The following is a 24,817-nucleotide window of genomic DNA, read 5'->3' on the forward strand; positions in this document are numbered from 1 at the left end:
TCAAGAAATTATTTTTCAATTAAAGTTTAGAAAATATTTTACAAATTCCAATACAAAGAAAAGAATTTAAATGCACCAAATAAAGAAGAAGAATGTTGCTTCGAAATAAAAATACCTTTAATTTAGGCTCTTCCAATTTTAATTCATAGATCCAGTATCTTTTTTATTTTATTAAAAGAAAGAAAAAAAATATCCGAAACTTTAAAAGGGGCAATTGTGGAATTTACGTGAGAATCACTGCATTGTTCCTGGTCTTTACGAGGTACCTGAGGACATTATTACATTCTAACACCACACATTCCTCTGTTATTTCTTTATCTTTGTTTTCTTATTCTTCTTCTTCTTCTTCAATGCAACTCTATTCTGTTCGGTGACACAACATACATCACTCTGAAGAACATAGCACGCGTGGCCCCTTTCTTTCTCTCTCTCTCTCTTCAACAACTCTGCTCTCAGAACAGATACAGTTTCCACTGAGTAAATCGCAATGCAGGTAACTGAGGTAATAAGCTCTCACTTCTTCTTTGAATTCAAGACTCCATCTTTTTACCCTTTTCTCGTTGTAATTGGAGCATTATTTGATTTTCTGTTTCTGGGTCTCTCTCTCTCTGTTGATTATTTCAGACGAGGACTGTTCAAGTTAAGCAGCTTTCAGATCTAGCTGGTGTAAGAGAGATTCACGAGTTCTTCTCCTTTTCTGGAGAAATCGAGCATGTTGAGATCCTGAGGTGGGTACTTTCTATGCCAAAATGCATTTTTTTGGGGGGCGGGGGTACATGTTTTTGTTGCTTGGATTCAGTTTTTGTAAGTTCCAATCTTCACAACTTTGATTGAAGGGTGCTCAGAACGGAAAAAAGGGGGTGGGCGTTGGAAAATACTGAGAAGAAATATGGGGTGTTCTTAATTTTGGTTTTAAATTTTAATGATTTTTTTTGAAGTTGTATTAATTAAATCAAAATAAAACAAAGAAGGACAGGTCAGGGTATAATTTTTTAATAAGTTCAGCTGTTAGTGGAAATTGTGCTGTCACGGACTCACGGTGCATTAATCTACTTTCCTTTTTTTTTTTTTACCTTATCTTAGTCAAGCAAAGTAATTGAAGATAAACTTGAAGTCTTCTGCTTTAGGATTTGAACTCTTGTGTATTTTTCCTTTTCCTTTTTGCTGAGAGAAGTCAAATTCAATATGATTGCATTTTGTGTGTCTGTTTGTTGCAGTGAAGATGGGAAATCAAAGACTGCATATGTGACATTTAAAGATCCCAAAGCACTTGAAATTGCATTATTATTATCGGTAATACCTCTTTTCCTTTTATGATTTTGTTAATGGAGCTCTGGAAGGATATAAGTTGGTTCTGTTTGTTTTATGTTCAATTTTGATGGTCCCTTGTTGTTTGGAATTGGACTTGGATGTGCTGAGAAGCACAAACAGATCGTTGAGAATATTATGGTTTCTGAATGGTGCACATTGTGGATTTGAGTAACTTTTCATGTTGCCACGGTAGGTACTAGGTACTGAGATGTGTTGTAGGATTGCACATCTTGCTATAGGTAGTTAAGAAAAAAGAAAACATGACTTACATGGTACATTGGTACTATGGAGTAACTAGGTTTCTTAAGGATATATCTTTCACTTAATGCAGCTCACTTCAAAGAAAGGGAAGGAAAGTGACTTGACTTGACTTCTGATGAATGATGTGTATCAGATTCTGGTGCAAGTGAGATAGGCTTCAACTCCTGAAGGAAACCTTAACATTGAAATCCTTGAGAATCAAGATGCCATTATATAACTTATGTTAAGTAGATTGCAAGTATGTAGAAGTTCTGTTGTATTTTTTAATATATTAGAATTAGGCTTTAAGTTAGCATCATAGCATTTTAATTTGAAAGTACTGTTTTGTTGCAATTAGAATTACAAATTACAGAGCCTAATCTTTTTTCACATCAGAAAGGTCTATATTTCTCTAGCAATGTCTATTTGGATATCTTTACTAATGTTTGAGTCAATTCCGTTCCCTCTCTGGCTTGTTATCCTTTGACATGATAACATTTTGGTCTTGATATTGAATTGAGAACTTATAGATCTTATTTAAGCCTTTGCACTTTTTGGCTTGTGGGAGTAAAACTTTTGTTGTCTTTTTCTCAGGGAGCAACAATAGTAGACCAGGTTGTGAAGATAACTCCAGCTGAGAACTATGTACCAAATCGTGAGATGCAGGTAAGTATAGCAAGAACTCTTATATCATGGTACACATATTGATGTAAAATTTAGAGCTTATCAGAAGCAATTAATGCAGGAAGTAAGAGTGGTGGAAAATGCTATAAATGTTGTTCCTTCTGAGAATTCTGAGAACGTCTCCTCAAATATTGAGGTAAAACCCAAAATCCAGATTAAGAATTTGCATGATCCATTTCTCTTGATGAGCTGTTCTTCATGGGAATTTTCAGTTGGCTAAAAAGTAGTTGAAATTATTTTTATTATACCCATGGCTTTGTTAGTAAATTTGAGTGTGTTTTGAATATATTGGATTATTACTTTAGCATTGCAATTCTGAAAACTGTTAAAAAAGAAAGTTTCAATCATGATATTTTGTTTTAAGCAAGTTATGTCAATAACAATCTTAACTACTTTTTGGGGCTTCTTGCCATTGTGTCAATCCTGCATCACATGCTTATAATCTTAAGCAGTGCATTCTTTTGATTTTGTAGCTAGGCAACAATTATAAACTGTTCACATTTTGTTTTTCTGATTGAGCTCATGGTCTGCTATACTATTTCTCTTTCAGGAGGGGATAGCCAGCCCCACCAATAGAAGAATCTACCTTAGTAGAGCACAAGATGCAGTTACAAATATGCTGGCGAAAGGTTCAGCAATAAGACAAGATGCAGTGAACAAAGCTAAAGCATTTGATGAAAAGCATCAATTGACTGCCAATGCATCTGCAAAGGTCATTTCTTTTGACAAGAGAGTTGGACTGACGGAGAAATTGACAGTAGGCATCGCTGCAATGAACCAGAAAGTCAAGTCTGTGGATCAGAGGCTTCAGGTGTCAGATAAAACAATGGCAGCAATAATTGCAGCTGAGAGGAAGATAAATGACACTGGATCAGCTGTCAAAACAAGCAGGTATGGTTGAATACAATACATGATCTCCATTTCTGCACTTGGATTTCTCCATGAAATTGTTATGATTTGTGGTAAGATCCAACAGGGAAATACAAAGTCTATTACCTGGATTAACTACGTGTTGGGGAGAAATTAAATATGCATGATGATCCTTATGACTTAATTGGACCCTAAGGTTGTATGTTATTTGGATGATGATTATAAAAGATATGCTTGCTAATGGTATGTCCTTGTCTGCTGCAGATATGTGACTGCTGGAACAGCATGGTTCAATGGTGCTTTTAGCAAGGTGGCAAAGGCTGGACATGTTGCAAGTTCTAAAACTAGAGAAAAATTTCATTTGGCTGTTTCAAACTTGACATCAAAGGTTTGATATGCTCTTGCAATGTCAGTCATAAAGACAAGAAATTTTAAGGAAAAACTTAGATATAGTTCCGTAATTGTTTTTGGTGTTGTTTTCCAATTAGAAAAGGAGTTTCATTGCAATAATTTATGTTAATCTTTAATGCAAACCTTTACTATATAGATTACTTAGGTGAAACTCTAATTCTGATTTGGAAAACAACACTAACACTAAGTACCTAAAGAACTATATCTAAGTTTATTCCAAATTTTAAACCTATAATTTTTTATTTTGTTAAGGAAAACATATAATGAGTGGAAGAGAAACATATTATGAGTTGGTAACATGGTTTCATTTATTGATGCAGGAACCGTCAGTGGCTGCTGCATAGGCCACAATTTTTGGTAATCAAAGTCACTTCATCAGGACATTCAGAACACGTGTTTGAAACTATTTGGTCTTTCTGAGCATGTGCTGCTTGCTTCCTCTCCAACGGTTAGATGCATGTGGCAAGTGCGGTGATTCAATTTAATCCTATTTTTTGTATTCTTTTGTCACTCTGGTGTTTTAGTTGTTACTTCCATATAATTTAGCAAGAGTGATTTTGGTTTCTTCTTTTTTTCCCTTTTGTGAAAAGGAAATTTATAGGTGTGATGCTACTGCATTTCTTTTGTCAAAGTTCAGAAAAATTGTTGTGCATGTATAACTTGACATATTGTTCCAAAGATTTCTGTGGGAAATTATCATCTTGCAGACTACAAAATTTCATTTCTTAGCTGATGCTATTGATTGAAATTGTAAAGAATTGTGTTGTGTTAGCTCCAATTCGGTCTAATTTGTGTGTTTCAAACTGTAACATGGATGAAAAATAACAAGTCAAGCATATACTTTTGACCATGCTCTAATAATCACAATTATTAGGATCCTAGCAGGCGTAATAATTTGATGAATTTATATTAGTGCACTTCACTTTTGATCAATATGGTGGCGGTCTTGTCGGCTAATCAAAGTGTTCCTTACTCCTCAGCATACAGACAAAAATTTGAATAATACTATAGTTTTGAACTATTGGATAAATTTTTTGAATTTGTGCAGTCATCAATTGTCGTTTCACGTGCTAGCTATGTCCTCATTTTTATCTTTTGTCAAAGGTCTTTCTCTGTCAATATCTCTAATAAAATACATTTCTTTAAACATGTTACATCGCATTTGGGTGCTCCAAAGTGTTCACATTCTGTAAAAACAAAAATTCTTGTGCACAGGACTTGGATTGACTGCATCTTATTACATGAGCAAGAGTAAAAGTATCTAATTAATGAGGTTTTTTTTATGCACCTAATAACTCGGCTCATATTGATGGCTACTGGTCTTCAGCCTCATCTGGAGGCGCCTAATAGGATAGGTCAAGAGGTCAATTGGTTTATATATGTCCCATTAGTCAACATCAGGAATTATGATAAGACACAGCTGTAGCAATAGCTTCTTATTATTATTATTATTATTATTATTGTGGTCCTCTAATATTAATTCTTAATTTGTTAATTTTTTTTTAGTGAAAGAGATTTAAATTCACTAATTTTTTTTTCTTTTTTTCCCTTCAACTATTAAGTCAATTTTATGTTAATTTCTTACAACTTAGGAATAGTAAATCAATGTTTATAACAATGTTATTGATTTGGAGATCATCCGATCCTAATTTTTGTATTCATTTTTTTTTAATTATAAGATTTTTTTCAACTAATTTATGTCTCTTAAAGAAAAGTAATTAGATTAATTAATCACATTAAATCTATCAATTAATTGTATTATTATTTGAAAATTATTCTTTTCTTATTTTTTTATCTACTCAATTGTTTATGATTAATGTTTGAAAAGATAATAATTTAATAGGATATATAGGAAAAAATAATTAATGCATATAGATATTAAAAAAAAGTCTTATAAAAATTAATAAATAAATTTCTAAAAAATATTTTATAATTCAAAACGAAACAAAGCAAGCAAAAGGTCATTTTGGTCGTATAATACTGTATTCCTAGGAGTGTAGTACTGTTAAGAAAAGAAAAAAAAATCTAGTGTAATTTGTCAAATATATTAGTCTAATGATTACACATAGGCGTGACTTATAATATTAATTTACGTTTAAAGTTTAAAATAATAATAAGTAGTTATAACTTATATCTCAATAAATTGGATTTGAAAACATTTAAAATTTGAGTTGATCAATCTTCATCTAATGAGTATAATTTTTAAATGTGTGTCCGTAAAGATGTTTTCTTTAGTGGAAAAAAAAATCTATTGATTATAAATGTGTGAAACATGAAAAGTTAACTGTGGATACTATGAGTTCAGTTCCGTGATCAATTGGGTTAAGGGCAATGACTTATTGGGCCAATTGAATGAACTGATATATATTAAAAAAAATCAACATTTATAACCTATAGTTTCTTACTTAAAAAATTATTAAAAAATTCATTTTTTTTTTAAAAAAAAAAGAGTCCATTTTATACATTAAAAAAATCTACAATATTCACAATATTGATTCATTTATAAAGTTCTTGGGTCACTAATTCATTCGGATCAGTTAACAGGAAAATCAGTCAAGTCACATTGAATTATACCGGTTCTGTAATATAACCAGTGGTTATCAATTGAACCGGTTTAACCAGTCAATTCAAACCATTTTTTTTTTTTTATAAAAATACATTACAGGATTCTTTGTTTTAGATTTTAGTAATATTAGTTTTGAAGGGATTGATTTAAGAGGAATTAATTTTGAAAATGTTACCAATCAAAATCTATTTGGAGGGCATCAACCTGATTTGGGTAGATAGCTAAAAGGACACTTATACACGGGCACATGTCAGCCCAAACAAAAATGTTTTTTTTTTATAGGAAAGAAAGGAGAGGGTAAGTAGTTGAGTTGTATAAACATAACTGTCTTATGAAACAAAAAAAAAAAATATAAATAACTGTTCTAATTGAGTGTAGTATATATTCTTCACCATTCAATAAAAGACTTTTTTTTTCTAGACCACAATTGTTTTTTTTATTAAAAAGAGTTTTATTTGAATAGGATAAAATTATTATAAACAATAATTTTTTTTCCAAATATTTAACATAACTAGGTATCTAGGACTCAAATTTAAAATCCTACACAATGTACTTGGTGTTCAGTAACGGTATATGAAGAATGTGTAAATGGAAAAGTATACCGTGCCTTTCAAAACAGACCACAACAATTCAATGGCCCAGTTCCTGAAAGTTGATTATGATAGTTCTCCTTTTCCTTCTTGATCTGATTTGGAAATGGGGAGTTGGCTCAAGAAAAATTCACTTACCATTTACCATTCTACTTCTTTTCAGATAAAAGCAATAAAATTTACGTTTCCAATTTTAATTATTTTGGGAAATCATACTTCAACTTTTTGTTTTTTACTCAGAAAATGGACTACATGACTCCTCAAATTAATGCTTTTACATCTTTAAAAGAGTATCTATCTACTGTGTGTATGCGAATGGAACCAACTGATAGAAGGTAAAGTGAGCAATTTAAAGATAATTATCAACGCGGTTGTAAAACGATTGAATTGGATTCAATATTGGAATTGGAATAGAATAAAACAATTTTACTTTACTTGAACTAAACTATTGGCTATTTTAATTTCTTTTTGTGTTCTTGACTTAGTGAGTTAGTGTGCTCTCTACATCCTTCAATAAATAGACTGTCATCATACATTAATTCTTATAGAATAAACGCATTCCAGTTGCATTATTATTTATAATAAAACAAGCAAGAATACATGTGCACTTTAGTTTCAACCACAAGATATAGACAGATTAATTAAACATAAATTTAATAGTTTATCTCAAATTAGGTAAGGAACAAGTTTTCATTTTTCTTTACTTTGTAAAAAAAGGGGAAATTCAAGTTGAGAAAGTACCTATCAATTGTGTTCAGTACCCATAGGCCCTTAATTTATTAAAGAAGAAGCCGAAAGGATTCTTTTTGGCTTTCAATACATTTGCCAACGCGAAATATGTATAGAAACAAAAGGAAAAAAAATAAAATCAGTGAAGTTGGAGAACCATGTGGAATGCATGTGAGACCAATCAATCCCATACATAAAATAAATCCAAGTATCCATTTTAAATATACTTTAAATAGAGTATCTATTTCATGAATTTATGGCTTATATAAGTGGACCTTCTAAAATGTCAGAATCACACAAGTGATGTCTTAAACCTTAATTTTATTTGAATTTTACTTTTTTAAGATTTATTTTATGTTTTATGAACATATGAAAAAAAAAAAAATATATATATATATATATATATATATATATATATATATATGAGGAATTAAGAGGGCATATTTAAGAAAATTGTAGTTATATATCTTGTTAACACATTCATTTTAAATGTGTGTTAGTAAATCTCCACAAATACTTGCCAACATACACTCATTTTTTAGAAGAGTATGTTAGTAAATTATACTTTAGATATATTTTAAGATAACTATAATTATAACTTGTTAACACATTTTTAAAAAAAAAAAATGAGTGTACGTATGTTAATTAATTCATATGTGTGTTCCTGGAAAGATAATAATTTGGTAGCTTTCTTTTTTTCAACAATGCCAAGGGTATTTTCTTTAGTTGTGATCGACCAACACTTTGAAGCAATAACTATATTCATGTCAAACATACGTTAAATGTGAGATATCAATAAATATATATATATATATATATGTGTGTGTGTGTGTGTTTTTGTTTGTTTCAACTTTCGTTATTTAAATATGCCATTGTGATAGGGATGCAATGATAATAGGATGGTTTATGTAAACTTAAAAATAATGCTTTTTAATAAGCAGATTTACTTCTCTGAATAAATAAAAATAATAATTTTTTTACGCAGAATCAGTTTATTAGACGAACTTATTAAGAAAATAAAAAATATTTATTTTATTAAAAAAGTATTTTTTCAAAAAAAAATAAATTTAAACAAACTCATCTAATAATAATCTCAAAGCTTCAACTCATTCTATCACATCTAAGTCTTATTTTGCTTTTATATAATAAAAAAGTCTTATTTTGCTCCATCTTAATTTTAGTATTTTATCTCGTTACATTTTTATCCCTTTTAATTCATATCCTTACATATTTGTTGTCTTTTCACAACGTCTTTTGCAATCTATTCAACTACTTGTTCTGCACTTAAAGTATTACTTGTAAAACGTAGCCAAAAAACAAAACATTGCTTGTAAAATAATTCCATTGCCAATTGATTTTTCTTTATTTTTCTATCAAAATGGAGTGACTGTACCATTTTTTCAATTAATACTTTGCGCATATCATTTTCTTGAGTTTTATAAAACATTTCATCTTTAATATGTCACTATATAGTATCACCTCCTTAATGATTCCTATTAAAAACAACAGCAGAAACATATGGAAATGACATATGATACATTGTTTTTTTATTCAAGTATTTGATATATGATACATTGTAATCTATCATATGACCAAAAATAATAATGTGTAAATAAAAATAAAGTTAATGTAGAAAGTGAACAAGTACAAATATAATATTTTTTTGGAACAATAAAATTATAATTTATATTATGTCATTCTATTCTGTTTTTTTTTTAAACATTAGTTATATTTTTCTTTTAAACATTAAATATGAATATGTACCAAAAAAATTATTTAATGTACAAACACAACATTAAAACATGAATTTTATTTAATTCTACAATTAATATTCAAATAATATAATAACATCTTTCCTTTATTTTATTCTATTTTACTTTGCTTCATTCAATATTAAATATCTAAAGAAAAATCCAGACGCACAATAACTGTTGCATCCCATGACCAAATTACCAAACATACATTAATTTTCTTTGAATATAGGCATACGGATTGCAAATGAAAGAAAATGAAGGGAGATAATTCACATTTAATTTTCTAAAATAATTCTCACCGTAATGAATTGATCTTTCATTGGCTATCAAAGTTTCAACCTTTCCGTGGTTTCAGCAGTTCTTAGCCTGCCAAAAGAAAAGTGGACTTTGGTATACGGCTAAAATAGGTTTTTTTCTTCCTTATAAATATATGAAAGTTTATTTTTTATCTGTTTTTCATTCCTATAAAAAAAATTATAATGTGCTGTTCTTTTGTCTCCAAATTAAGTTTGGATGGTTCTAAATCTATATGAACTTACATTTTTTTAATTTAAATTTAAAAATATAATTTATGAAAGTTAAAAACTGTCACAAATTATTTAAAAAATTAAAAAAAAATACAATAATCAAAATATGATTTCTAGCGATTAAAATTGCCACAAACTAAACACACAAAAATACAAGGCTCGGTTTGCTAAATTACTCTCTTGTACTTGTTAAATGCACATCTCTAGTTTTAATTATGACAAACCATTAATAATGTAAAAATGATAAGGGTGATGAGTTTTGGTGATGACTAACATTCTCCTTAAGTATTTGTGTTAAATGTTTTAAGAAACAAATATGTTCATTCATTCTTAGGTGCTTAGAATGTAGCTAAAAAAATTGTCTTAGAACAACTATAAAGAGTTGAGAACTCAAAAGATTTCTTAAAGTCCATCTACATGATGAATAATGTTTCCCTCTAAGTACTTGGGTTTTTGACAAAGTACTGAACAACAATGTCTTACGTAAAAAAGACTTATGAACATCATAATGTTGAAGAGTTTGATTCTAAAGTATTGAACCTCATAATGGAGTCCAAAATGGTTCATAATGCATCTCAAGGACAAATCATGTTTTTCATATGCTACCACACACATTGAGGGTACACCAGAAAAGTGAATGCTAACAACATTGGAAGATGCAAACTTATTGAAAGTTAAATTTGTCTATAAGAAGTATGATGTCATCATAGTACAAAATTGAAGATACTACACAATCTAACCTTGGACAGAACACTAACACACCAACAATTGTATCTTCACATTGATTTTATGGAGCAATCAACTTTAGAATGTTGTGTGCTGGGAAAATGTGTTAAGGATTGATGAAAATTTTCTACTTCTAAAAAATATATCAATTAATAATTATTATAAAAGGAATCTACTACAAGTATAGATTTTTCTCAACAAATATCAAAATGAATATTCTAATGATACCTCAAAATGCTCATAAAAAAGTTCCTCAGAATGAACCTCGTAATGACCACCTTGGAATGGCTCTTTAAGTTGTCTTGTCATGACAACAGTCAAGTTTGTCTACTTGCTCCACAAGCATGTTAATTGAGTGAGCTTCACTTCAACAGTCATCTTTGGGGCTTTAAGAGGATATTGAAAAGCATCTTGAAGACAAGTTGAAACATTCCAGTTATAAAAACTTGAGTTTGATATATGTGTGAGAAATATGTATTTTTTGTTTCAACCCTCTTTGTTGAAAGTGACCTATTTCTTTATTGAGCTTGTAATCTATAATAGGTCCAAGATAGAAATGAGAAAATGTATTTGATTGAGTGGAAACCCTTTGCGAGGTGAAAATTTGTGTTTATGCAGTCCCAAAACACAAAAATCCTTTTGGTGTTGAAAGTTTAGTAGTGAATGCATTGTTAAAATCCAATGGTGTTGTTGATCTAGTTGAGGCTAGGTTGGAAGTCTAGTTAAAATCCAATGGTGTTATTGGTCTAACAATGATTGATTGTGTCAATGAAATATCATTTTTAAGGGTAAGGGCTGGACGTAACCTAAGGTTAGGGTGAACTAATGTAAAAATCCATTGTGCACTTTCTTCTCTCTCTTTGAACTAGTTTTAGTAACTAATTGTTAACTAATTTTTGTAAATCCTTAAGACAAAAAAAGTTTTCACAAAAACACCTAAAACTAAATTTTTTGTTGAAGTCTTTTCAAACAAACAATCTTTTTGAAACAAGAGTTCTAAACTAAACCTTTTTTCCCGGACTACTTACATTTTCTTTATGAGCTTAGAACAATTATTCAGTCTAAACTTATATCAGAAACTTGTTATCTTTCGAAAAGGATTTAAAAGTTTACAAAACCCAAATTCAACCCCATTCTTGTGGTATTTTTTTCACTTTAGTACTTAATTATGAATCTCTCATTCAACCTCTTGTTAGGGACAAAGACAAACTCTCAACTACAAACCCAACAAGACAAACACCGCCAAACATCTTGTCATACAACTAAATTATCATCGACTTTATCCCATAATAAAAGACATTAAAATAAGAGAGATTGACGAACTTTAATAGAGGTAGTCTTCAACAATGATTGTTTCTTGTTCATCTTTTACAATGGGTGGTAGTCTTTAATTTGAGTGCAACCTTTAGATAATTGTGTGAATCTTCAGCAATGCCCAATAGGTTTTTGTCTTCAACAAAAAAATGCCAAGAGAATGGCTCTTCAAGATTGGTGTTTGGTGACAAGAATGACTTGTAATTTAGAGAGAAAAACCATGAAGAAAGAATAGTCAAATTATGGCCTAAGTTCTCCATTTTAGATGAGCCTCGAAATGGAGAAAGTTGGTGATGTTTTAGCCAAAATTTCAATTTGGTTCCTTGTTGAAATTACAGAGTAGCTCACAATTTTGCTTCTGGACTTTTTGCATGTGGTTCTTGGGTCTTTTCTCATGCTCTTTTCGTTTCTCATGTTCAGATTTGAATATACAATGTCATTTCTCATGTTCATATCTGGTTTCTTTGCATACCACACCGTTCTTTTCAATTTTTCACTTCTTTGAGAAGCCCATGGCAACAAAGGTGAAGAGATTAGGTCTTGAAGAGAACAAGATTGTTTGAAACCTTTGTGATTTGGGGTTTTGGTTGATGGTGGTGGTGTCAGAGGTAATGATGATGACATGAAGGTACATAATGGGGTTGGGAGGTGATGCATGCATGTGATGATGGGTCACATATTTGTCTTCTCTAACGACGACAATAAAGGCATGATTGGGAGTGAGATGGAGAGTGGTTGGGGTCAATAGGGAGGATGATAATGGTTGGGATCAAAATTGAAATACACATGTCCAGATTTTAATGGATAGATATCAAACACATAGGTTCAGAATCACCCAATCTTTGCTTTGAGTCAAAAAGTAACACATTATAATTTTATAGGACCAAAATTTTAAATGAAATAATTCAAATTTTGATAATTTTATAGGGACAAAAAAAGTATTTTAGCCTTAATATACAAAAAAAAATAATGTGTCATCACAGTATATATTTTTTCCCCTTCCCGAAAGCAAGATATCTAGACAATTTATTTAAAAAATAAAATTAATAATTATTATTACAAAATAAGTAAAAAATTATGAACAAGGGATTCAAATATTTATATGTAATCTTTTAAAAGTGAGAAAGTACTAATATACTTCTTCATTCATATGTGGATTCACTAGTGACTATAAGAGTAACCTTGACTACAAGATTAACCCTAAAAACATATGAGAATTTGGCTTAATATTAATATTATATATGTATATTTTTTTATAACTGTATTATATATATGTTTATAATTAATGACATGATAACAAATGTCCTAATAATATTTATATATTTATTTTTTTTTAAAAAAATATTTACATATATCATAAAATATGTTCAAATATACAAAATTAATATTTTTAAAAAAGAATTAATTAAATATATTTTATAAATATTATTTGCATTTTTAACAATAGTTTGAGAATATTTTTTAGTGTTTATTAAAGGAGAGTGCTAATAAATATTTTAAGACATAAATTAGGAAATAAAAAGTCAGATTTATATAAAAAAATTATTAATGCATTTTTACTATGAATTGTATATACTCTTCTTATGATTTTCATTAATTTTTGTTAAATTTTTAATTAATTCCTTTAAAACAGTTATTGTAAACTGAAATAATAAAATAAGATTAAATACCTAAAAATAATATTTATTAATTTGTACATTTTTAATGCAATAATTATATTTTTATTTTTATATTTTAGTTTTGTAAATTAAATTTTTAAAAAATATTATAATTGTGAAATTTTAGTCTTTTTATCAGTTTCTTTTTGTTAAACATCTAATAAATTTTATGAAGGTCATATATATATATATATATGTTAACTTAATATTGATGTGTGATTTGATATATATATGTTAACTTAATATTGATGTGTGATTTGATATATATATATATATATATATATATATATATATTATAATTTAATTATATTTTTAATCTCTTATAAAAATTAAAAGTTTAATAAAGTTTAATTTTAAAATAATAATAATTATTATCATAATATATAATAATTTTATTATATATGCATATGATAATTTGTAATTAAATTATTTCCATAAATATATTTTATAATTAAATCGATTTAAAGTAGCATGCACCCGATAAAAAAAAAAAGGATGCATGTCTCTCGTTTTTCCTATTCATGATTTATTCTTTTATTCATACATGATTCATGACTCGTTTCTGTAAAAGAAAAATTTCCTTTATTTTATGTAAAAACGAAAAAAATTATTTTTTCTTGTGTGGTCCTACAGCCCAGGTCTTCTAACCACGCGTCAGATGAAGAATCAGCCACGTGTCATATTGGAACACTTGTTTAGCGGAAGAAGTGGTTTGGAACCAAAGTCTGGCGACTCGCGAGTCATGGGCCTTTCTGTCCAAGCGTAAAGACCACCCGCAATTCCGAAACTACCCCTCCTAGATGGGACCGTTTCTTAGTTCTCCTCTCTCCCTGTCTTCCCTCCTCTCTCACATAACGAAAGAAAAAGAAATCATTTTTTTTAAAGATAAAATAAAATAAAATTTTTATTGTGCCATTTTTTGGTCTGGTGAGAGAGAAGGGTATATTCTGGGTTTCGATACTCTTTTGGTAACGAAAAATCGTCACCATTTATAACTCTTTTCTGCTTAACTATTGTGGCGTACTTTCTCTTCTTATATATTCTTTGCTCAGTTTTGGGTTCGTTTCTCACCACGTCATCGGGTAAGGTAAGATGACCTTTCACCTTTGCATTCTTTTATACCGTTTTTTCTTCACTTCTGTTTCTGTTCTTGACTTTACTCGATGTTTTGCCATCTGGGTCTCTTCAATTTTTCATTTTTCATTTTTCACTGTGGGAAATGTTTTTCTGGCTATGGTTTGGGTGATCCAGCGAAATGTTTTATGTGGGTTGGTGTTACATTGTTGTTGTCGTTGTTATGGTTTTGGGTGTCCATTGATTTTCGTTGAAAGGCTGTGTTTTTTCACTTTGTCTTGATCTTGTTGTGATTTTCGAGATGTACTCTTTGGTGGTTTTTTCTTTTGAGATTGTTGTCATTTATTGATTCAATTTTTTTTTTGGACTAATTATTGAGTTTGGAAATGGTGGTTGGGTGGGAGAGTGATGAATTAGGTTTTGAGTGCATAGATCAATTGTATAGATTCATGGCATTTTTTTTTTTTGCATTCTTCGCTATTTTCCTTTCAAAATATGTATCTTTTTCCTCGCCAAGGGGTTGCATCAATGTCTGAATTTTTGTTGTTTCAATTCTAATAATCTAGATGATGGTTTTTAGTTTTGTGAACTGCTGAACCGATGGATCTTGTATTTCCACCAATCTCACTGGTTTCAATTTAGAATTCGTTACATTTTGACCTTGTTGTGATGGTGTGATTTTGTTGTGAAGTTATATTTATAGTACATTTTGGCGTCATGCCTTTTTATACACTTCACAGGGTCAATTTAGTGTCTGATTTCTTTTCAAGACCTGTTTGATTTGTGTTTTGTTGGTTCTTAGCAGCTTGTATGGTTTGAGAGACTGAAACTGTGTAGACTTTAGTTGCATGTGCATGCTTTTATGTCTTTCTTCCCCCAAAATTATTATTTTCCCTGTAATGTTTTTCTTACCTATATCAGGGTTTCTGTTTATGACAGATTTCTCTGTAGCCCGTGAACCATACTGGGATTTACCAATGGTTGCTGCCAGTTGACAATATGGTAAAGATGGTGGCTGCAATGATGTTGATGTTGGTGGTAGATTAGCAAAGGGACAATTCCTTGTATAAGTGGATATCTCTAGTTGATGTTTTCATTACTATTTTACATTACCATGGATCAGTGAGAATCAACTGATGGACTAAAGGTTCAGGGATATTTTTGTTAGATGTTCCAGTGTAGTCTGGAGATGAAATAGTTTTTGAGAATCCAGGTCTTGATGTTATCCGGTGGTGGATTAATGTAATATAACTGCTGAGCCATTGGAGTCATATTTCTGATCTATGATATCATAATCATAATCATAATAATAATATTGTTAAAGATAGCTAAAGATACTTGGAGTTCACATTTCGTAATAATGGAAGTAGCTCTTTCCCCTCAAGTACAAAAGCCGAATTTGCAGACAACAGGTCGCAAGATTTCATGTACTGGATCTCAGAAGGATCTGTGGCATGTTGTTAGAGAAGGATCTCTAAGCGATGTAGAGCTGGCCTTGGCATCATTGAAGAAGAGTGGGGGCAATATCAATTTGAGAAACACTTTTGGGCTGACTCCCCTTCATATTGCAACTTGGAGAAACCACATTCCCATTGTAGGGAGGCTTCTTGCTGCTGGTGCAGATCCTGATGCCCGAGTATGACAATTCTCTTTTCTGCATTTTCTAGTTGGGCATTTATTTGCTTACCCTTATCCATTTGAGGCATTGGTTCTGCTACTTCATTTGTATTTTGTTCTCAAGAGTCAAGACCATAGGGATGGTTGTTTATTTGTTATACCTTGTGATGATCACTCTATGTTTATACTAATCACCTCTGCACATCAAATGGTGAATGGTTGTTAGATGATTGTTGAACTACTTTGCCATGATCTGTCCTTAGCTGAATTCAGAAAATGGTGGAAATATCTCTACATAAATTAAGATGAATTTTTAACTTCCCTAGGAAGGCAGTTCATGGTTAATATTTTGAGTTTTCTAATGTTTAACTTTTATTGCATTGATGTGATGGATATCTCCTTGATTTTTTGAGATGCAAAACTTAGTGATGAAAATAATCTTCTTGTCATAAAACCTTCAACCCTAACTAGTAAGGAAATGAAATGTCCTTATAATTTTATTCTTGTTATTTATTATTTTATGGTGAATTAGTGGAATCAATGTTATACGATGCCAATTAATAATATTCATTAACTAGTGCTTTATCTCTTTGAATCCATTAATTCTGAAACTTGTGTTGTTTTTTAGGATGGAGAGTCAGGATGGAGTAGCCTTCACAGGGCTCTGCATTTTGGTTATCTTGCCGCGGCAAGCATTCTTCTTCAGCATGGTGCCTCTATTACACTGGAGGACTCTAAATCTCGAATACCTGTAGATCTCTTATCTGGCTCTGTATTTCAGGTTCTTGGAGATGAACACAGTTCAGGTATATATTTCTGTACTTGGAATGCATTGTATTGTTGTCACCAGTACAAAGTGATTATATAGGATGACATTCTGACTCTTGGTTCATCTTTAGTGGCTACTGAGGTTTTTAGTTGGGGCAGTGGTGCAAATTATCAGCTTGGAACTGGAAATGCGCATATTCAGAAGTTACCATGCAAAGTTGATTCACTTGGTGGTTCATTCATAAAACTAATTTCTGCTGGGAAATTCCATAGTGTGGCACTCACTGCTCGTGGAGAAGTGTATACTTGGGGATTTGGGAGGGGTGGCCGTCTAGGGCATCCTGATTTTGATATACACAGGTATGTGGTCTGTTTCTGTGTGAATCCATATTAACATGATTTTTATATTTATTGGTATTATATTTATTGATTATGAAGATTGAATATAGAGAATTTGGTTTGAAAAACATTGTGTTTGCCTTTTCACCATTTTCTGTACTAATTCTTAAAAATTTGAGATTGTGAAAATAAGGTGATATTTTTGTAATTACTATGAAAACTAATGTTTACTCAAACCAAACAGTTCCTTGGGTTTCTTCACTTTCCTTTTTTAGAATTCCTTGGATGAGAATCCAATTGACGGTCTAACTAAATGCTCATTTAAAATATAAAAAAACCCTCAATAAAGCTCATAATTGTATTGATTGCTTCTGATGTAGAAAATTTTTGTGCATGGTTACATTTTAAGTACCTAGTCTCAAACATTTTGTTCATGGTGTTGAACTAATTTTTAATGGTGTTTTCTGGGAACCTAAATTGGTTTACTGTGGCATTATACCTGTCAAAAAGAAGCAGTTACTCAGCTTTCTTTTAAAAGGACAAATTAGTAGCAAAAGCCAGCTTTTTTATTTTTTCAAAATAGTGATTTTTATTAACTTGTCGGGTTAGAAATTTCACAGAAATAGCAAATGGGAACTTTTTTCAGTTGAACTGCTTGCTAGTGTTTTAACAGTAGTTTCATTTGTACAAAATTGCTTTCTTGAACTTTTTTTGGATGAGAAAGGAAGGGGGGGGGGGGGTTATCATTGTCATCTGTTCATGCTTTTGGACAATTGTCAATCAGAGTTTGTTATACTCATTGCAGTGGCCAAGCTGCTGTCATCACTCCCCGCCAGGTGACTTCTGGTCTGGGTTCCCGCAGAGTGATGGCAATTGCTGCAGCTAAGCATCATACGGTTATTTCTACCCAGGGTGGGGAAGTGTTCACCTGGGGATCCAATAGAGGTAAAACTTGACGATATTCATGTTTGTATAAGTTGTGAGTCTTGTGAGTTGTTACTGTAAACTACTTAACTAAATTGCAATCAAATAATCTTTTCCCCTGCATCCCTTCCCTACTTTTTGTTTTATCAAGTATACTTATGGTTTTCTAGTTTCTACCAATCATCACTGATTAATTGAGAAAGAATTAGTTTTTCTTTATGCTTTATTCTGCATTTTTTGAAAAATGAGAATGACACATAATTGGCATGTCTATTTTCTTGTTTCATTGTTGTGCAGAGGGACAGCTTGGATACCCTTCCGTTGATACACAACCCACACCTCGTAGAGTATCTTCTTTGAGGTCAAGAATTGTTGCTGTTGCTGCCGCAAACAAACACACTGCTGTAGTTTCTGATTTGGGCGAAGTTTTTACTTGGGGTTGCAACAGGGAGGGTCAGCTTGGTTATGGCACCTCAAACTCAGCATCTAATTACACCCCACATGTGGTTGAATCCTTGAAGGGGAAGACTTTGACCAGAGTTTCTGCTGCAAAATATCACACAATTGTATTAGGATCTGACGGAGAGGTAACTAATTGCAGATTATTGTCATTTTGTTAAAAGTTCAAGTTCTTTTAATTTTAAGAAACTCTAGTTACCATCTTCATATTTGAGCCTCAGTTAAAGGCTAACCAAAGGGCATGAAGATTCCTTGGGCCTTGCAAATAAGGCACACCTAAACACTATGCATAAATCTGGACTAAAATTTTACTCATAAACTGAAGCCACAAAATGAATTAAAATATCTTGAAATTATAAAAGCTAACTGCAATTTTAATTATTTTTCTTTTCTACTGCTCCTGTATTACATAGTTTTGGAATATATACATTTTACAGAGGGGGATAAGACCTAAGTTTGAGTTCTATTATAGTATTATTGTTCTTTCCTAAAATTATGTTCAAGTTCAACTGCTTTATTTTTTAAGGTACATGGATATGAAACATAGCATTTTTTCCATTATTAGTTTTATCACGAGCATATACCTGGGGTCTTCAACTTGTTAGTACTTTATTTTCCATTTTTTTTGGAAATAAAAGTACTTTCTAGTTTTCATCTTTAAGTTCAAATTTTCCATATTTTGCAGGTATTTACCTGGGGTCATCGACTTGTTACTCCAAAACGTGTAGTAGTTAGTAGAAACTTAAAGAAAAGTGGAAGCACTCCTTTAAAATTTCACCGCAAGGAACGACTTAATGTGGTTTCTATAGCTGCTGGAATGGTACACAGCATGGCTCTTACAGATGATGGTGCATTATTTTATTGGGTCTCTTCTGATCCTGATCTTAGATGCCAACAGGTTCTTATTATGCTCTGAATTTTTCTCTTCACATGTATTTTATTTTTCCCGAGACAAAACATGTTGATTAAAAACACTTCCCCCCTTTTTGTTTATTTTTTTTTAACAGTTGTATGCTATGTGTGGAAGGAATATGGTGAGCATATCAGCTGGAAAGTACTGGACTGCAGCAGTTACAGCTACAGGTGATGTTTACATGTGGGATGGGAAGAAAGGTAAGGATAAGCCCCTTGTTGCAACTCGGTTGCATGGTGTAAAGAAGGCTACATCAGTTTCAGTTGGTGAAACACATTTACTTATTGTGGCTTCACTGTATCATCCTGTCTACCCTCCCAACATGATTGAGAATTCTCAGAAATCCAAGCTGAATAACAAGGATGATGTGGAAGAGTTAAATGAAGACATTTTATTTGAAGATATCGATTCCAGTAACATAATATCTAATGTGCAAAATGATACTTTAAGCCAGAGATCTATACCCAGCTTAAAAAGCCTTTGTGAAAAAGTAGCTGCCGAGTGTCTAGTAGAGCCACGAAATGCTGTACAACTGCTTGAGATTGCTGATTCTCTTGGAGCTGATGATTTGAAGAAATATTGTGAGGTACTGGTTTTGACTACTGTTCAAAGTATTTGAATTATAATGTATCAAGTAGGAGCTGTGCTCTTTTGTTTCTTGTTCAGATTCATTATATAATTTATTTCTTCTTAATTTTTGTGATATGTCATCCATCACATGTAAACATACACATGAAAGTACTTCCACTATATATTTGTATGAATCACTAAAATATAGAAATAAGGGAAAAAGTTGCTGTGTATTTTGAATATGAAAGGATTTCTTGCATCTTTTTTTTTTTTATTTGGACCTCCACTATCAAGAGTTTTTTTCCCCTCCTATGCTGTATTTTATGAAAAAATAATATATATATATATATTTTCATTTTTTGTATTCCATACAATGAACAAGTGTTTTTGTTCTAGTTTTCTTCATGATAGATTTAACATTAGCTTTAGTATTATCTTCATGATAGATTACAATGATCGTATTATTCTACCATCAGGCAATCGTCCTTATAATTTTATTTATCTTTGCTGATATATTTAGTTGGATATATATCCCTTACATGGTACAGTGGTTTATTATACTAAAGCTGTTATTATTCACTGGTTACAGGAGATTGTCATGCGCAACCTTGATTTTATATTTGCAGTATCATCACATACTGTAGCAAGTGCCTCACTAGATATTCTGGCTAACCTCGAGAGGTTGTTCGACCAGAGATCATCTGAGCCATGGAGTCACCGTCGGCTCCCTACTCCAACTGCTACTTTCCCTGCCATCATCAACAGTGAAGAGGATGATAGTGAGATAGAGTTTCAGAGGACTCGTGACAAACCCATGAAATTGGAGAAAGTCCTCAGGCTAGATTCTTTTCTACAGCCAAAGGATGATCCTAATAAAGAAATCTCCAAAGTAGTCCGAGCTATAAGGAAGAAGTTGCAGCAGATTGAGATGCTTGAAGATAAGCAGTCTAATGGGCATCTTCTTGATGACCAGCAGATTGCAAAGCTTCAATCTAAGTCAGCACTTGAGAGCTCACTTGCAGAGCTAGGTGTTCCTGTTGAGACATCACGGTATAAAGAATCATCTTCTATGTTACCAGAAGGGAAAGGTAGTAAGAAGGGTAAACTATCGAAAAAACAAAGGAGAAAGAGTGGCAATTCAAACATAGAGCAGACAGAAATAGAATCTGTTTACTCTAAAAGTGAAGCCATTCCCAAATCTGAGGACCTGTTGGACATTGACATCATGGGGATTCCTGATTCAAAGGTTAGTTTCTTCGATGTGCTGTTCTTAATATTTGAAAATATTGGTTGAAAAATCATATTTTCATTTAATTTCTTTTCTTGCTTATATTTTCCTGTTTAAAGGATTCCAGCATGAAGTAATCTGTACTAGACTAGATAAAGCCAGTTATAGACTGATCACGCATAGTTTTGGATTGGACCCTTATTGAGAGTATTTGCCATTGATGAAAATCTTAGATATGCAGTCTGAAGTACTGCTAATTCACAGATTGCTCCATAGTCTTTATGGGTTTGCTTATAAAGTTCCTGGTTTGGGTAATTCATTTAGTAAAACATTATTAGATTTGAGCCCTATTTTCAGGCCTGTAGAGCTTTCATTTAAGAAGAGTGTATATGCAATTTCATATTGTTGTTTGTTCAAGATATGTTTATATAGAAGTCGTTGTCCGTTTCATTAACAAATATGATTTAACTAGTTGTCCCTTCCAAGGAAATCCCACTTGTTAAAGAGATTGTACATTGAAGCAACACCACCAACATCTTAACATGAATATTATTATATTTTGAAGAATAAGTCTCGAAGTAGTTTTTTTGTCTTTTCCTTTCTTTTATCAACAAGACTTAGTTGCATAGTTCCTTGTATTGCTTAAAATTCTGAAATTTTTTTGATAGGTGGAAGAGGATGCCGTGTGTGAACAGATCAGCGCAGATGAGGGTGGAAAAGATTTAGCTTTTGTTGTGCAGAAGAAAGATGCTTTAGAGTTGTTGAAAGCCAAGGGTCCATCACCAAAGGCTTCAAAGAAGAAGAGGAGCAAGAAGGGTGGGCTTTCTATGTTTCTGAGCGGCGCTCTTGATGAAGCCCCGAAGGAGGTGGCTCCCCCTCCACCAACACCAACACCAAAACACGAGGGTCCTGCATGGGGTGGGGCGAAGTTCACGAAGGGTTCTGCTTCTCTTCGTGAAATCCAGGATGAACAAAGCAAAATAAAGGTAAACAAACCGGCTGGGAGCAAAGATAAGGTTGAAGATCTTTCTGATTTTGGCAGTGGGGGCAAAATAAAGTTGAGTTCATTTCTTCCTTCCAGCCCAATACCTGTTACCTCGTCTCGAAGTTCCCAGGTATCTGATGGAGAAATAAGCACCCCTCCTTGGGCTGCTTCCGGAACTCCTCCCCAACCTTCTCGGCCATCGTTAAGGCACATCCAAATGCAACAGGTTTGTGATTTAAGGCTTCATTTCATGTTCTTATTATCCTCATATAACTGTTGTAATTGTGTAATAATGTCTGCTTTGAATCAGTGGGTGATAGATAGCTCATTATTGGTATTATGTAACTTCTGTTGTTCAATTTGAGGATGTTGTTTTAAATTCAGGGAAAGAAACAACAAAGCCTTTCGCACAGTCCAAAGACTACAACAGCTGGATTTTCCATCCCTACCTGTCAAGGCTCGCCGTCCGAAACAACCGGTGTGAGTCGCTGGTTCAAGCCTGAGGTGGAAACACCGTCCTCAATTCGTTCTATTCAAATTGAGGAAAAGGCTATGAAAGATCTCAAGCGCTTCTATAGCAGTGTCAAGATTGTCAGAAAGCAATCTTGATGCCATCTAATAATTTATCTAATAAAGTAGCAAGAGGGGCTCTTTCCTGTTCTCCTCTACCTTGAGCATTACCATTTTTTCTCATCCTTTTTTCACTTTCCTTATTAGTACAATGACTGAATTAATCTGTACAGATAGTTGCAGTGTACATCCTTTCTTTCCATATCAAAATTGTAGTTTTAGTTTCTTAGTATCTGGGTCTTTTTCCATTTTCTGTGTTTCCAAACTATCACTGTACATGACCCAAGATTTATTTTATGTACTCATTTTTAACCGTCTCAAGTTAGAGACTGGTCAATAATGATCCTGAACCTGATGTCTAGGACAGCCACGGTTACAGATTTCCCTGACTCAAGTTGCTTCAAGGCTCAAGAATGTCAGAATAAGAGGGAACTTCTTTCCAAATAAGGCCTTTGTATGGTCCCATACTTAGGGGTATTGCATCAATCTTAGTAGACTCTATCAACCTTTTAGCTTTGCAAGTCAAGTTCATTTATTTATTTTAAACAAAGGTTTATGCTCTTTTCCCTTGGTTTGGTTTAGCAGCAGACTTTAGGCCGCAGGAAAAGATAGTGGGATGAAGGGTTGTTGAAAAGGAAAAGATTACCCATATTTTGTATTATTATTGAAAGTTTGAAATCAGGGTGATTCGGATGGGGTCTAGTTTGAATTTTTTTTAACAACTGAAAGTGATATTTTTTTTATATAGAAATATGGAAAATTATTTTCCAACGAATGTACAAACTTCTATTTTTCTTTTAAATTTAAATTCTTTTTCAGTTTAAAAAATAATTTTAGGAATATTAAAATGTAATTAAACATGTATTTTATTTTTTCACAGAACTAAACGCATTTTTAAATATACCAACAAATAACATTTTTAGTTATTGAGAATATAATATTATTTTGTGAAATAAACGCTCCTCAATGTTTTTTTTTTTAATATTCTTGTGGGCAATAAATTTCAACAGATATATATTATTATTAATGTATATCAAGGATTTATATCATTAATCAATCAATAATAAAATATGCTCGGTATAATTAGATAACAACGCAACATTACATTTTTGTGCTGTTGGTATATTTATTATTTATTCATAATTGTATTTTTTTTCATAAGTATTTTTATGCTTTTTTAATACTATTAACTAGTTAAAAATTATGATTGGTATGATTTTTAAAATATAAGTTATAAAGTCAATAAATTTATTATTACGTTTTCTATTGAACAATAGAGTAAAAGCCTATTGCGAATTAGTATTTACTCTTTTTTTGGGCATATTATATCTCCTCTATTTCAAAAGTTCAAATTTTCTTTCAATCCCCTTACCAAAGCCTTTTACATTCAAGGGTAACTATTTTAGCTTTAGAAGCTATAATTGGACGGCGCATACTTTCAGTTGAAGTTCTACCATGTAAACCATTTCCCTACAATTTTTACTCTACGGCATCATATAACCTATCATTAATCAAATTCAACAATACTATTGTTAAATTTCATAAACTCTGCCAGGAGAAAAGAGCATTCCTCAACTTTTTAATAAGGTACATATACGGTGAATGTTTTCACCTTTTATACGAATGTTTATATGTCCAAAATTTTAGTAAAAGTTACAAGCATTTTGAAATGCTTATGCCAAGACAAAAACAGTTCAGCAGGCTTGATTCTTATGTGACACGTATTTTATATAAAGATTGGTGAATTAATTTCCCCTTGCGTTGGATTCTTCACTTCATTCAACGCAATAGAAGTTTATTTTTAATTTTTTATATACTTATAAAAAAACATATTACACAGAAAATCATGTGATTGTCGCTGTGATAGGACATAAATTGTTGGTGGGACCTAGATGGTTAATTTTCCCACCACACCAACACTCTTGTTTTCTTTCAGAGGATCTCGGAAAGATTCTTGTTAATTGTTATACATCCACCATAAGAACTATAG

The 24,817-nt window shown here is 31.7% G+C and overlaps 2 protein-coding genes across 5 annotated transcripts; both read left to right on the forward strand.

The window, feature by feature from the left end:
- The first annotated feature begins 259 nt into the window (after positions 1-259).
- On the forward strand, positions 260-4,294 carry LOC114391208 (binding partner of ACD11 1-like). Of its 2 annotated transcripts, none has more exons than XM_028352247.1 (8): positions 260-493; positions 625-728; positions 1,218-1,293; positions 2,146-2,217; positions 2,297-2,371; positions 2,786-3,126; positions 3,370-3,493; positions 3,837-4,294. In XM_028352247.1, the coding sequence occupies exons 1-8, from the start codon at positions 488-490 to the stop codon at positions 3,858-3,860; spliced, it is 822 nt and encodes a 273-aa protein (XP_028208048.1). In that variant the 5' UTR covers positions 260-487; the 3' UTR covers positions 3,861-4,294. The 2 variants fall into 2 exon arrangements, with proteins under 2 accessions (XP_028208048.1, XP_028208047.1); XM_028352246.1 differs by having other exon boundaries at positions 261-502.
- A 10,000-nt stretch (positions 4,295-14,294) lies between these two features.
- Positions 14,295-23,514, forward strand: LOC114389047. Of its 3 annotated transcripts, none has more exons than XM_028349637.1 (11): positions 14,295-14,467; positions 15,394-16,090; positions 16,700-16,877; positions 16,971-17,199; positions 17,984-18,123; positions 18,400-18,689; positions 19,247-19,459; positions 19,569-20,060; positions 20,634-21,290; positions 21,941-22,483; positions 22,642-23,514. In XM_028349637.1, exons 2-11 carry the CDS (start codon positions 15,815-15,817, stop codon positions 22,864-22,866), a joined length of 3,243 nt encoding a protein of 1,080 aa, XP_028205438.1. In that variant the 5' UTR covers positions 14,295-14,467; positions 15,394-15,814; the 3' UTR covers positions 22,867-23,514. The 3 variants fall into 3 exon arrangements, with proteins under 3 accessions (XP_028205438.1, XP_028205440.1, XP_028205439.1); XM_028349639.1 differs by having other exon boundaries at positions 14,295-14,462; XM_028349638.1 differs by lacking the exon at positions 14,295-14,467 and adding an exon at positions 14,518-14,644.
- The last annotated feature ends 1,303 nt before the right edge of the window (positions 23,515-24,817 follow it).

The sequence above is a fragment of the Glycine soja genome, chromosome 16 (genome assembly GCF_004193775.1).
Source record: "Glycine soja cultivar W05 chromosome 16, ASM419377v2, whole genome shotgun sequence".
In the NCBI taxonomy this organism is placed as follows: domain Eukaryota; kingdom Viridiplantae; phylum Streptophyta; class Magnoliopsida; order Fabales; family Fabaceae; genus Glycine; species Glycine soja.

Coding starts and splice junctions, on each gene's coding strand:
- LOC114389047 (XM_028349637.1), top strand. CDS start 15,815: ATGGAAGTAGCTCTTTCCCCTCAAGTACAAAAGCCGAATTTGCAGACA. Junction 18,124..18,399: donor CACCTGGGGATCCAATAGAG/GTAAAACTTGAC, acceptor ATTGTTGTGCAG/AGGGACAGCTTGGATACCCT. Junction 21,291..21,940: donor TGGGGATTCCTGATTCAAAG/GTTAGTTTCTTC, acceptor TTTTTTTGATAG/GTGGAAGAGGATGCCGTGTG.
- LOC114391208 (XM_028352246.1), top strand. Junction 1,294..2,145: donor AAATTGCATTATTATTATCG/GTAATACCTCTT, acceptor TCTTTTTCTCAG/GGAGCAACAATAGTAGACCA. Junction 3,494..3,836: donor TTTCAAACTTGACATCAAAG/GTTTGATATGCT, acceptor TTATTGATGCAG/GAACCGTCAGTGGCTGCTGC.